Source organism: Neofelis nebulosa, chromosome 11 (genome assembly GCF_028018385.1).
Source record: "Neofelis nebulosa isolate mNeoNeb1 chromosome 11, mNeoNeb1.pri, whole genome shotgun sequence".
Classification (NCBI taxonomy): Eukaryota; Metazoa; Chordata; class Mammalia; order Carnivora; family Felidae; genus Neofelis; species Neofelis nebulosa.
Window position 1 is genome coordinate 85,714,163 of NC_080792.1, and position 14,648 is coordinate 85,728,810.

General features: G+C 41.9%; 1 protein-coding gene across 6 annotated transcripts in view; it reads left to right on the forward strand.

The window, feature by feature from the left end:
- The window catches only part of HECTD4 (HECT domain E3 ubiquitin protein ligase 4), a 195,351-nt gene that overhangs the window by 88,382 nt on the left and 92,321 nt on the right, over window positions 1–14,648 (forward strand). For 5 of the 6 annotated variants that reach the window (XM_058691661.1, XM_058691662.1, XM_058691664.1 and 2 more), the window contains exons 9-13: window positions 2,678–2,836; window positions 7,141–7,254; window positions 7,969–8,109; window positions 13,540–13,772; window positions 14,159–14,304. In XM_058691661.1, the coding sequence (XP_058547644.1) occupies window positions 2,678–2,836; window positions 7,141–7,254; window positions 7,969–8,109; window positions 13,540–13,772; window positions 14,159–14,304 (793 nt within the window). Of the gene's footprint in view, window positions 1–586; window positions 745–2,677; window positions 2,837–7,140; window positions 7,255–7,968; window positions 8,110–13,539; window positions 13,773–14,158; window positions 14,305–14,648 lie in introns of those variants that run through there. The other variant, XM_058691666.1, reaches the window with a different exon arrangement.

Below are 14,648 nucleotides of genomic sequence, written 5' to 3' on the forward strand. Positions count from 1 at the left end.
CCCTTGGGTAGTACTTTTTCTTGGATGCTTCCAGTGTGCCGTACAAAGCACTTTGCTTCACACAGTTCACCCTTTTATCTCCTTCCAGTCATCCATTTTCTTATTCCAAAGCAATACATGTTGTTGGTGTGGATGTAAATTAACGTGAATCTGTAATAATTCAAAACCGCTCTGTCTTTATAGATACTTCATTACTGTTAATGTAAATTGACTTCATGTTTAGCATATGATTCATAAATGTAAAAAGCTCATGTTTAGCAACGTCCTCACTAAATACAATCTTGGTCAAGCAAGGAAGAGGCAAACCTTCCACAAGATTACTTTTTCTAGAATTTATCATTTAATGTTTGTACTTTAATATTTTAAAATAGATAATGCCTTTATAGAGTTTGAAAGTAAAAACAATATAAAAAGGCACGTGCAGAGAAATCTTACTGTATCATCTTGGCATATTATACATTTTGCTCCCACACTGCCTCCTGTAGCTAACTATATTTATTAGTTTTGACTTACAAAATTTCTTTATGCAAATACAATTAAAGACAAATTTATGTGTTCTTACTTTCCTCCTTTTCTTCATCAAAGGTAGCCTACTAAGCACACTGCTGTGTACTTTTAAGAAGAGTTCTTAACTGAACTAAGCCTTTGAGAGATTCACGAACGTACATGAACCTCTTCTGTAACCTCTTAAGTGTATCCATCTTGATTTTCACCAGATTTTCAAGGTCATCTATGACCAAAAAAGTTAAGAACCATTATTCTTGATGAGTTTACAGATTAAATATCAACCATGTGACTCCATAACAAATCCTAAACTGGAGTAAAAGATAAGGCTAGAAAATACGCCACATGTAGAAAAATACATCTAAGTTAATATGTTTAATGAATTTAATGCAATTTTATGCTTTAATCCTTTTGTATATTGAAATGTTAAGAAGAAGGAATCTTTGTGATTATAAAGCTATCTGATTACTTGTTAGTGTTAGAATTTAAGGCTAGAATTTTATTTTCACAGGTCTCTATTATATCAAATATAAGTAGGGAAATTATTAATAGTTGTTATAACTTAGGTATGCAGATAATTTGAATGGTAGAAATACTTTGTAGAGGACAGTCCTTTTTCTAAAATAAACAGCTTCCTGACCAGCTGAAGGCTTGATCTGGGTTTATCCCTTGGGAGAAAATTGAATCCTACCCTGTGAACAGTAGAAGTGCTAAAGCAATCTTTGTTGGAGGAGAAAATATGGGAGAAATCAAAAAGAAAACTCAGAAGGCAAGGTTATATTTAGAATTCTGTGAAAACTGTTACTTGTATTTAAAACCTGTGAGTTCCTATGTTTATGTACAGTCTCTGCATATTCATTAACGTGATGTTGCTGCATAAAAATTCACCAGTTATTAAGCTAAGTGACTTCTGACAAGCCAGCATTCATAGGGTCTAGAATGTTTTATTCTGGGATAAACTGATACCTATTACCATGTTGATAAGATGTCTATTAAAATATCTTGGTGGAAATGCTCTGCTCACAGAGTTGCTTATTTTCCAATCATTGCCCCTTTTAGGTTTCTTGTGGAAATTCATGCCCCTGAATTTATTTCCTGAGTGAAGAATATACTTGTTGAGGATTTGGAGTTTTAAAAAACGGAGCTGTTTAGAAACAAGCATTCAAAACAAATATCAGACACATTAGGTTTGCTTTTCTCATGTAAACCATCTAAAGACAATTTGACATCTGCCTAGGCAGTTCTATTTTGTGCCCTGAGGGCTCCCTAGGTAAAGCATTCTGACTGACTTAGGAAATCCTTAAATTTGCATTTTCCGATCGGCCAGTGAGGAAGAGAGATTAGCGTGCATTTTATACCTCTTGATTAGAAACAATAATTATTTGTTGAATGATAGTTTATGTCACCGACCCTAAAAAATAGAAAGTACGTAATGGGTTATCCTAAATCATGCAGGTGTAAAATTTAATATTGTGAAAGCATTTGTTAACTAGATATAGGTCGAAATTTCTGGCTGGCCTCATGTTCAGAGCGGTTTGTAACCCAAACCCGTGAAGAATTTGTTCTGTATAAAATGGAAAGAGGTCTACTGGAGTGCAGTTTCCCAGAGGAAACACAAACAGAAGGATTCTTGTTTCATTTTGAGATTTAGTCCATGTGAGGATTCATTCTTTTGAAAGGAGTTTTGAGACATAAAGGCGTATTGAATATTGGGAACACCTTTGAAAATGTTCGGCTCGGGGCGCCTGGGTGGCGCAGTCGGTTAAGCGTCCGACTTCAGCCAGGTCACGATCTCACGGTCCGTGAGTTCGAGCCCCGCGTCAGGCTCTGGGCTGACGGCTCGGAGCCTGGAGCCTGGAGCCTGTTTCCGATTCTGTGTCTCCCTCTCTCTCTGCCCCTCCCCCGTTCATGCTCTGTCTCTCTCTGTCCCAAAAATAAATAAAAAACGTTGAAAAAAAAAAAAAAAAGAAAATGTTCGGCTCATGCAACGGGGGGGTGGGGTGGGGGGAGTCTGGGGCCAGGCTATGGAGCCAGAAGATTATTTCTCCTTAGCTTACCACTTCTTGCTGTGCTTGCTGAATCCAGATATAGCCTTGTTTGAATTTGGGGCCCCCTCGTTATGCTCTAATCAAATCTGTGTGTTAAACACCACTATTTTCACCCCTTTCACCAGCAAATACTAGCTGTGGGCTGCCTCTGAAAATGCTGCGGAAGACCCCCATCTATACGTGCGGCACGTACTTGGTGATGCTGGTCCCACCGCCAGGGGGCGCCGGCAGCTCTGCCACCCGTTCTCTTTTCGGTGGGACAAGTGGTTTGTCGTCTTTAAAAAGTAAGTGTCTTTGATCTGTGGCACTTTGCCCAATTTGTCTCTAACTTAGAAATTTAAGGCTTTTCTGGGTGCCTGGGTGGCTCAGTCGGCTAAGAGTCCCACTTTGGCTAAGGTCATGATCTGACGGTTCGTGAGTTGGAGCCCGCATCAGCTCTGCTGTCAGCGCAGAGCTCACTTCAGATCCTCTGTCCCGCTCTCTCTCTGCCCCTCTGCTCGTTCGTGCTCGCTCTCTCTCTCTCTCTCTCTCTCTCAAATAAATAAATGAAATTTAAGGCTTTTCTGTTAATGATGTTAAACTTTGTTAAAGTTGTTTGCAGAAGCTATTTGATACCAACACAAAAACTTATCAATACAATCATAGGATAGGGGGAATTAAAAATACAATTTTTGTAGACGATATAATAATGTACTTTGCAAAACAATCCTGTAAAATTACTAGGAATAATGAGTTCAGGACAATTTTAGAAAACACTCTGTTGCCACAGTATTTACTGATGACCCAGCAAGAGCTCTACCCAGTATGAATAGAGTTCCAAAGCTCTTAAAGAAGTGTGTGAAGTGCCTCCATTTTAGGGCACGTAAACAGAAGGTTAGGCAAAAAATTTGGAACTTAATTTGGAAATTAATGTTGTCAATTAAGTGTATGTGTATTTTTTATAAAAGAGGGAGGCATACTCTATAAAGTGTTGTGATTTTGGCTTCAGAGTAGACAAATAGTTAAATGGAATAAGACGTAGAATCAAAATCAAGAATCAAAAAATATTTCAGGGCGCCTGGCTGGTTCAGTTGGTAGAACATGCCAACTCGATCTTGGGGTCGTGAGTTCAAGCTCCACGTTGGGTGTAGAGATTACTTAAAAATATTCTAAAAGAATGTTTCTTTTACATGGCCATTTTCTAACTTTCTAAGGGACATCATTTGACCCATCTGAGCCTCAGGTTTCCCACCTACAAAGAATAAAAGGATAGTATCTCACACTGTTGTTTGATGATCATATGCAAGAAAGTTATGTTAGAGTTTTTATAAAAAACCAAAAACCCGAATGTTTCTTTTATATACGGTAACAGTTTTTCTTTGAAATTTGTTTAGAAAAATAAAATGTTTTAAAATCTGTTTGTTTTCATTTCCCAATATTTTCATATTCTGTGCTCTTAAAATGATTTGCTTGGGGCGCCTGGGTGGCTCAGTCTGTTAGGCGTCCGACTTCGGCTCAGGTCACGATCTCACGGTCTGTGAGTTCGAGCCCCGCGTCGGGCTCTGGGCTGATGGCTCAGAGCCTGGAGCCTGCTTCTGATTCTGTGTCTCCCTCTCTCTCTGCCCCTCCCCTGTTCATGCTCTGTCTCTCTCTGTCTCAAAAATAAATAAACGTTAAAATTTAAAAAAAAAAAAAAAAAAAAAAAAATGATTTGCTTACAGCTATCCCAGTAAAGGATTATATTTCACATGTAGACTTTTAAAAAGGCATTTTGTACTCTAAGCCTGAAGATGTAAATTGGACCTCAGCAGTTGATACAAAATCATTTTTCTAATATCAACCTTTGGGCCATTTCAATTAGTTGCATGTGTTTGGGATTTAGATATTCATAATAGCTCAAAACTCTTTCGCCTGTAGAATCCAATTGGTTGGACTTTTTCTCAACAGCTTGTTATCTCTGGCAGTTCATGTGACCACAGTGTCCCCTTTAGCTCTTGAATAAATGATGTAAATTTACTGTTAGTCTTTTTTTTTTTTTTTAATACTAGCTTTATTGAGATCTAACTTACATACCATAAAATCCATACCTTTTAGGTATACTGTTCACTGGTTTTTAGTATATTCAGAGTTGTGTAACCATTACCACTATCTAATTCTAGAACATTTTTATCACTCCATACCCATTAGCAGTCACACTCTTTTCTCTCCTCACCCCAGCCCCTGGCATCCATCAGTCTTTCTGTCTATATGAGTTTATCCCTGGCCTTTGCATATTTATGGAATTATATATATGTTTTTGTGACTGGCTTTTCGTTTTTAAGGTTCATCCATTTGGTAGCACAAAATGATTACTTCATTCCTTTTTATGGCTAAATTATATTCCATTGTATGGATAGACCCCATTTTGTTGAAATTTGGATTGTTTCTCCTTTCTTGCTATTTTGCATAATGCTGCTATGAACATTCTAGTACAAGTTTTTGTGTGGGCATGTCTTCATTTCTCTTGTGTGTATACATAGGAGTAGAATGTTCGTCATATGGTAGCTATATGTTTAGCCTTTGGAGGGACTGCCCAACTGTTTTCCAAATGCATCATTTTACGTTCTCATCAGTAACGTAAAATGGTTCCAATTTCTCCACATCCTCACTGACATTTATTTTCTGTTTTTTTAAAAATCTAGCCATCCTAATGGGTATGAAGTGGTATTTCATTGTGGTTTTGATTTGCACTTCCCTAATGACTAATGATGTTGAACAGCTTTTCTTGTGCTTATTGGCCATTTGTACGTCCCCCTTGGAGAAATATCTATTCAGATCCCTTGTCCATTTTTAAATTGGGTTATTTATTTACCATTAGTCTTATTAAAGTCTTTTTTTAGTCTCTGGCATGGCTTTTTCACTCACTTAAAATTGGCCCCATTTGATTAAAGTAGGACTTCACGGCACCATTTTTTCATGAGGCTATAGCTTACATAGTGATTCTATTCTAGTCCCAACAAATCCGTAAATACGTAAATTTCTTCTGTTTCCTGTTCCACATTGGTCACTGTGGAGGCTACACCATAAGTGGAAGAACTGGTGCTTGCTTTGAGGAGCTCCTCGTCTGGTCGGGAGAAGTGTTGTACATGTGTGGAACAAGGAGAAAATGGTACACAAGGCCGTATCACTGCCTGAGCGGTGGGGAGACGAAGTGCTGTAGGATGTGAGAGAGAGGGTCATTGTGGAGTGAACTAGAAAGGAGATCCGTCCTGAGGTCTTGGGTTTAAGTTGTGCAAAATAGGTATTATTCACGTAAGTGGCCAATGTGGGGAAACCCAATGAAAAAGAGATCTGGGGCAGGTGATTTGTTACGGTGCAGGTTGGAACAGCAGCACGTAGAAAATACGGTACAGTTTAGAGTATAGCTTGAGTCTGGCGTAGTGAGGACCTGGGTTACAGGGGGGATGGGAACAAGAAAGAGGAGCTTAAGAGACAGGGCTAGAATTTTATGTTTGAAAACGGAAAAGAAATGGTCATAGCGAGTACAGCTGTGCTGGTGTAGAGCCTGTAGAAAGGTTTTAACTCATTTAATTTTCACGATAGCTACGTAAGGTGGATGCTTCTCTAATCTCTACTTTGTATGTGAGGAAATGGAGAGGTTTGGTAAATTTCCCAGGGTCTCGCAGAACTGGTACAACCAGAATTCAAACCCAGAAAACCCAGAGCCGTGCCTGTCGTCACCATGCTATCCTATGTTAAGAGAAAAAGCCAAAGTGTCTCCAAGTTCTAGAGCCAGTGCTTGGAGGGACAGCATCCCAGCTCTGTTTGAGTGTCTGCTAACCTTTGTTGAGTAGCAACTGTATATAAGATATTTCTCGTTAGTGGTATTTCCTGGGGATGTTAGTGAGCGTAACTCCTCTTGCAATTACCCTTTTGATAATCTGTATTGAAAAATATATGCAAAAGTTGCCATTTGAAAAACACTTTGAGAAATATGGCTATTTTTTAAAGTTTATTAAAAAAATTTTTAAACGTTTATTTATTAGAGACAGAGCATGAGCAGGGGAGGGGCTGAGAGATGGGGAGACACAGAATGTGAAGCAGGCTCCATCCAGGCTCTGAGCTGTCAACACAGAGCCTGACATGGGGCTCGAACTCACAAACTGTGAGATCATGACCTGAGCCGAAGTCGGACACTCAACTGACTGAGCCACCCAAGTTCCCCAGAGTTTATTTATTTATTTAGAGACAGGCGTGTGCATGAGCGGGGTGGGACAGAAGGAGAGGGAGGGGGAGAGAGAGAGAATCCCAGGCAGGCTCTGTGCTCTCAGCTTGGGTCCAATGCAGGGCGTGAACCCACGAACCATGAGATCGTGATCTGAGCCGAAACCAAGAGTCGGCTACTTAACTAACTGAGGAAAAGTATGGCTCACTATTTAGGAAGATGTGACTGTTTTCTTTTTTGTGGTCTTACGTGTGTATTCTGTCTCCTCATTGTTCCCACCAATAGGCAACAACAACAAAAGGTGTGAGTTTTGTGAAAGTCTTGTTAAGAGCCTAAAGTTTAAACTTTGAAAAGTAGGCCATCACCGTAAGGCTTATTAAACAAGCTTAATGTTTGTTTCCAAAGTCCTTGCCTCTAGCTTGGTGTATAACATTTCGGATGGTCAGTTCACAAGTCGTGCCGATCTCATAGATGCTGCTGGAAGCTCGCTTGGGCGTGGTGCTCTTGTACCAGGATTGGGTAAGACGTGTCCGTATTTCCCTGGAAAATTCAAAATTTTAGCAGTTTCTCGCAGAAAAATCTTGTCATTTCCCTGTGGTTTCTATTTTCCTTGCAAGAAAGAATTTTTTGATACTGTTTAATTTTGAGGATCAATGTAAGAAACTGCCATAGGTGAAATTCTTCCACATAAATTGCTATTGAAGATACTGTCCATTAGGTTGTATGATGGTGCCCTTAACAAATTCCCCTCAAATTCATGCTGTAAGAAAGTTTATTTTCCATGAGGAATCAGTATGCTCCTTATTGTTAGGAAATGAACATTATGTAATATATTGGATTTTCTCTTTGCTTTGGCTCCTAGGAAGCTCATACCTAAGTTTGGGCTTGGTTACTAAGGCTCTTATTGGGTGTTAATGTTCATAAGTCCTGGTTTTGATTTAAGCCACTCAAATCCTTTTTGGAATTAAAACGGTCACATATAAGTCCGTTACTAAGAACTGTCTGTTTCACAAGACTTACTCCATTCTCACGTAGGAGTTAAGCAAAGCAGAAATGGAGTCCTGCCTTCATGCTGATTCCTTCTAATGCTTTGCCAAACAAAGATATGGGAATTAGGGGTATGGATTGTCAGCGGTGGGGAGAATCGCCTTTGCATTCTGTAGCGGTGCTTTTGGGAAGTCTGTATACAGGCCGATGGTGACTTGACCGGTGAATACAATGTGCTCTTTGCAGGTGCCTGTTACGATACAGTGAACAACATGCTGTGGACATGCTCAAACGATTATATCGATCAGTGGTGTAATCCTGGGAACCAGGCCTTCCATTATGTCTGCCAGAGACTTGGAGTCAGCCACATCATCACAGAGCCCAAAGGTGAAGTGCACTCATGGTCTTATAGGAAAAGACTTTTCCTTCACGAAATAAATTAGGAGAGAGCACAGCAGTACTAGTAAGTGGGAACATAGGCCAAGCGACAAAATGTGTCAACAGCCTTCCCACTTTGAACTTAGAAACTGACATCCTTGCTGCCTGGTTGGTTTGTGATTAAATAAATCTGTAAATAGAGGATTTGAGGTAGTCCCATAGACTTTAAATTTTTTTTTTTAATTTTTTAAAATGTTTATTTATTTTTGAGACAGAGAGAGACAGAGCATGAACAGGGAAGGGGAAGAGAGAGAGGGAGACACAGAATCCGAAACAGGCTCCAGGCTCTGAGCTGTCAGCACAGAGCCCGACGCGGGGCTCGAACTCACGGACCATGAGATCATGACCTGAGCTGAAGTCGGACGCTCAACCGACCAAGCCACCCAGGCGCCCCTAAATTTTTTTTTTTAATGTTTGTTTATTTTTGAGAGAGACCGAGCATGAGTGGGGTGGGGCAGAAAGAGGGAGACACAGAATCTGAAGTGGGCTTCAGGCTCTGAGCTGTCAGCACAAAGCCCAATATGGGGCTCGAACCCACAAACCGCGAGATCATGACCTGAGCCAAAAGATGGATGCTTAACCGATTGAACCACCCGGGCGCCCCAATCCATAGAGTTCTTTAGAGCAAACTGTTACATCACTCTGAAATTGTCAGAACCGTGGTGCAAAAAATGATGATTTGTAGTTGCCATGGGTTATTTGGTGTTTTAATGTTTTACACTGATAACTTATTTATAAACAAACTTATAATTAGATAGAATCAAGTATGTATTAATAACTTAAAAGCAAGTGGCTTCAAGGTCAGGTACAGTGGTATAGAAGAGTACATCCTCCCCCCTTACAGTAATGGTGACAGGGACATAATTACCAAGAGCAACTATTTCTAGGCTCTGGAAACTGACCAAAGGCATACACCAAATTGAGAAGCGAATCCTCATAAAACCACTGAACTTTGGGTAAGAGAAGCGGAAGTCTGTGGTATTCTCAGCTGGGAATGGAAGCTCCCGTCCTCCACAGTAATTTCGGTCAGTGCAGTGACCCCCCCCAGGGTGTGGCGGGTCATGTCAGTGACCCCACCGGCATGGGGCAGATCATGTCAGCCGGCAGCTTTGCTGCCGGAGGAGGCTGACTCGATTTGGAGCAGAGCGTGGAAAAGACTCCTGCCCAACCCCGGTGCCAGTAACAATACTCGTCTGCGTGGCACGCCAGCTGAGAAGACCGGTGGCTTAGCTGGCCTGAGGTTGTGGTTTTGATGAGGGCGAGCAGAGAGCCAGCGGACTAGCCAGAGATGAGCTCCTGAGATCCGGGTCGGGAGAAAGCTGCACGGGGCCTTGGTAAGCTACCTGCACATCTGCATAGAAGAAGTTGGAGAGGACCCAGCGTGTTCACACAGGCCTGGCCGAGCACGAGCCTGTATATACCTGTGACGATGTGAGAGGGCCTGACAGAAATCCAGGGAGGAACTGAAAGCTGTATGAGCCTTGACGTGCTCCCCCCAAAAGAGAGACCCAGCCAGGGTGGCTGACTTACCGGCTCAAGGTGTTTGAGCACAACCTTTGACTCAGACTAGGTGACCCCTAGGAAAGCAGGCTTAAAAATAAAAACAATAATGAGAGTAAACAAGTGAAAGAAGGTAAAAACGTAGGAACAAGAATTTAAAAAAACCCAAACCAAACAAATTAGTAGCTACACACTGCAGACACAACTCAGAAGTGGGACTTAGCAGATAAAGACTAAAGTAACCTTTCATACATATACTGAAAGATCTAAAGGAAACCCTGTTGAAAAAGATGACTTAAGAATAGAGAATGTCAACAAATAATTTTTGAAAAAAGAACCAGTTGGAAATTCTGGATTTGAAAAGTTCAGTGACTGAAGAGAAAAAAAATCATTAAGAGGGCTCAGCAGCAGGCTTGAGATGGTGGGAAAAATAAATCCGCAACTTGGACCTAGCTGGATAGAGTCTTCATATTTGAAGAACAGAAAAGGACACTTCTGGGGACTACTGGTCAGGTATTTTATAGAATGTCCTTCGGTTTGGGTTTATCTGATGTTTTCTCATTTTTTTTTTTTTTTAAGTTTGAGAGCACATGCATGTGAGCAGGGAAGGGGCAGAGAGAGAGAGAGGTGGGGGGGGGGGGGCGGGAGGGAGGCAGGGAGAGAGAGAATCCCAAGCAGGCTCCATGCTGTCCGTACAGAGCCCCAGATGGGGCTTGATCAGCAAACCTCGAGATCATGAACTGAGCAGAAACCCGAGTCAAAGGCTGAATGGACTGAGCCACCCAGGTGCCCTGACGTTTTCTCATTGGAACTGAGGTTTTAGAGAGGAATTCCAGAGGTGAAGTGCTTTTGTCATTACATCCTATCACAGGGTTCATAATGTCAACAGGATTTATTATTATTAACCATGTTAAAATTGATCAGTTGGTTTAAATGCCAGCTTTCTTCACTGCAAAGTTTCTATTTTTCCCTTCCCAGTTAGAAGGCAGTCATTAAGCCCACACTTATGGGAAGAGGAATTATGTTCCACTTCCTGAAAGGAAAAGCATCAAAGATGGGCACCTGCGTGGCTCAGTTGGTTGGTTGTCTGACTCTTGGGTTCAGCTCAGGTCATGATCTCACAGTTGATGAGTTCAAGCCCCAAGTGGGGCTCTGCAAGGAGCCTGCTTGGGATTCTGTCTCTGCATCTCTGCCTGCCCCTCCCCGACTTGGGCCTGCTTTCTCCCCAAATAAATAAACATTAAAAAAAAAATCAGAATTTGTGGACATATGTTAATTACCACAGTAATTAATACTTTGAGGAAGGTGATACTTTGAGGCTCTGCAGTTATCTAATCCGATTTTTTATTCTTGAGATAGTTTTGGTAATTTGTGTCTTTCTAGAATTTGTGCATTTCATCTAGGTTTAATTTTTTTTTTTTAATGTTTATTTTTGAGAGAGAGAGAGACAGATTGTGACTGGGGGATGGTCAAAGAGAGAGGGAGACACAGAATCTGAGGTGGGCTCCAGGCTTGAGTTGTCAGCACAGAACCCGATGCGAGGCTTGAACTCAGAAGCAGTGAGATCAGACCTGAGCCGAAGTCGGATGCTCAACCAACTGAGCCACCCAGGTGCCCCTAGGTTTGATTTTTTTTTAATGTTTTTATTTTTGAGAGACAGAGCATGAGTGGTGGAGGGGCATAGAGAGAGGGAGAGAGACAGAATCTGAAGCAGGCTCCAGGTTCCGAGCTGGCAGCATAGAGCCCGATGCGGAGCTCGAACCCACAAACTGTGAGATCATGACCTGAGCCAAAGATGCTTAACTGACTGAGCCCCCCAGGTGCCCCTAAGTTTTCTTACTGTTGGCATAAAGTTGATCATGCTATTTCCTTAGAATTAATTTTCATAGTCAGTGGTAATGTTTCTACTTATGTTCCTGCTTCCGGTATGTGTGTAAATTTACTAAAAATCATTGAATTGTGCACTTAAAATGGGAGAATTTTATGGTATGTAAATTGTATCTGGATAAAGCTATTGGGGGATAAAGAAACAGCAAAAAGAAGAAAAAAGTCAACTATATGTCAGTGCCTCCCTAATGATTCTCTCCAAGCTTCTTGCTTGGAGACTTTCTCTCTAGACTATATATTCACCTCCACTTGCATATCTGATCGATATCTTCAGCTTGTCAAAAACAGACTTCCTGGCTTTCCCCTTCTCCAAATCTATACCTGCTGAATCCCCTGTGTGCTAGTAGAGGGATCACTGTGCCTTCATACGTTGAGCCCACAAATTTAGGGTCATCTAAGCCTTTTTTTTGACACCTCATATCCAAATGGACATCAGCAAATCCTGTCCGGTCCTACCCTCAAGAGGTATCCCAAATCCAACCATTTTGCACCACCCGGGCTGCACTACCTCTTGCCTAGGCATTGGTTTTACTTTGCCAGATTCTCATGGTGGCCCGCTCACTGGTCTTCCTGCTTCCTCCACGGTTGCCCTCCGCCCCTGTAGGCTCGTTTCCGCCCGGCAACCAGTCTCAGTGTCAGGAGTCAGGTCTGTCCCTCCTGTGCTCAGACTCGTCCACCGGCTTCCCATCTAACTCAGCGTAAAAATCAAAGACCTTATTTATTTGGGTAGGTCCCAGAGGCTAGCTTTCTGAAAGTCTTTGGTGAGGACGAGTAGTATTAACCCGAATTCTATTGTCCTAAAAGCAAGGGACTCAAAGACATAAAAGAGAACTGGCCCTCCAGTTAATATACAATTGAAAAGTTTAGTTTTGGCCAAGTTTACCTTTTCTTTGGTTTTCCTTGAGTCCTTCCTCATAGTCCCCAGTGCCCACCATCCTTTAGCAACTCCAAGGTCCCCCTACCCAGGCCTGCCTCTCCCAGATTGCTGCTTTCCTGTTCCTGGTAGGCAATTAATTTCAGCTGCTTTAAGGGGGAAAAGCAGGGTTGGGTTTTTTTGTTTTGTTCTGTTTTTCACTCTGCCTGTTTAGATTACTTTCACATCCATTTCCTGAATGGCTGTGACCGTCCATGGGCTGTTTATTATTATGTAAGAGGATGCTTGTGAATGCTCACAGTTGAACTGATGGCTCTCTAGGTTGTGGGGGCTGAGATAAAAATGTTGAGGTACCGTGGGAGGAGATATTTGTGGACCTGGGAGTGGGGATGCGGTGGGGGTGGTGTTCCATCACAGAGAAGTCATAGAAGGTAGATTTTACTAGATTGGTTGCAGCATGGCCTCTGAGCGGAAATGACCTGAATGCAAATCCCAGCTCTACACTTAGTATCTGTGTGACCCAGGGCGAGCTACTTAACCTCTCTGACCTTGATTGACTCCTCTACAAAACAGGGCTAAAATAGTCTAAGTTTATAACGGTATTGTAAGGTAACGCATGTAAAACATTTAGCCTGTTGTCCGGCATATAGAAAGGGCTCTCTAAGTGGTTAGTCACTTCTGCCCTTTAAAAATGGGGATTTCCTAGGGGCCTCTGGGTGGCTCAGTTAAGCGTCTGACCACCTCAGACCATAATGAGGCCATGATCTCTCAGTTTGTGAGCTCGAGTTCCGCGTCGGGCTCTGTGCTGACCGCTCGGAGCCTGGAGCCTGCTTCAGATTCTGTGTCTACCCCTCTCTCTGCCCTTCCTATGCTCTGTCTCTGTCTTTTAATAATAAATAAACGTTAAATTTTTTTTAAAAAATGGGGATTTCCTAGCGTTTGCATTTTCGCCCCAGCACTCTATGGCAGGGAAAAGGATTCTCCAGAGGTAGTAGAAGAGACGGGAGCCAAGATCCTCTGTCCTAGTATGTGTGTTCCTTTCGTAAGTCAGAGTTCTGCTCCTTGGAGGCCACCCACGGAGATGCCTTTCCTCACTGAGTTTCTTTTTCATTTTCTAGAAGAGGCTATAACCACGAATGAGGTTATAAACCAGTTACTGCACCATGTGGGTGCGATGTGCATACACCAACTCAATCTTCTTGCCACCAACCCCAATCTTCCAATCACAAGTGTCTTGGGCAAGCAGCATCCAATCGAAGCCCACCATCTTAGCAGTATTTGTGACATTATGGAGAAGGCCATGGTTAACGGAGATACTTGTATTATACGCTGTATTCTCGTTGTCTTTCAGGTAAATGCACCGTTTCGACGTAAGATAATAGAGAAAAAGAAACACAAAACTTGGTTTCAGCCAGCTAATTGCCACCAAAAGAGAAATTTAATAACATTCCCGTCTTGCATCATAACCACACTCTAATCCTGTAATTAGAATGATAATCATATTCGTTGCACTGCAGTTAATGGAGTACTGCTATATACAGTGAGCTATAGCTCACTGCAATTAATAGATGTAAAATATTTACTATAATTACGCTATTACACAATAGAAGAGAGTGTGGTGAAAAATCCACCTGGATGTCTGTTCATAAGAGTATCTACTCTGTGCTTTTTTCCGTAGGGATAATTTTATCCCTAGTAGAATAAGCATTTTTAGATCTACCCCTTATGTTTCTGTAGGTGGTATTTAAATTTTTCTTCAGCCCACAAACCGAAAGAAACCGAGACATCATTCGACGGTCTGGATTGCTGCTTTGGCAGTTGTTGATGGCACCGAAGGATCAAATTTGCCCTGAAATTCAGAAGGAAGTCTGTCTTGCCATCAGGTAATCATGATTTTCTTCATGCTTTCTGCAAAATGCGTCTCCTGTGCCACCCTCTACCCTCTGTACTCTACTGGCTGGTAGCCTGGAAGTCTCTGACCTCATCCCATAGTCAGGGCCTCGTGCACAGGGGATAATTTGGCCAGAGAGGGCTTGTGGCCCCACTCCCAGAGGCCCCAAGCCACATAACTATGTGTCCTCATCTTACCTTTTGGATTTTAAAAGAAAGAAACCAATTTTTTTTAACTCTTTGATTGGATATTTTGATGGTTTGCAAGTGAAGGTTCCTGTCATTTGTGGAGAGAGTGTCCCAAAGCGACTAAGAAGCCAGTCTTCTGGCAGCCGGC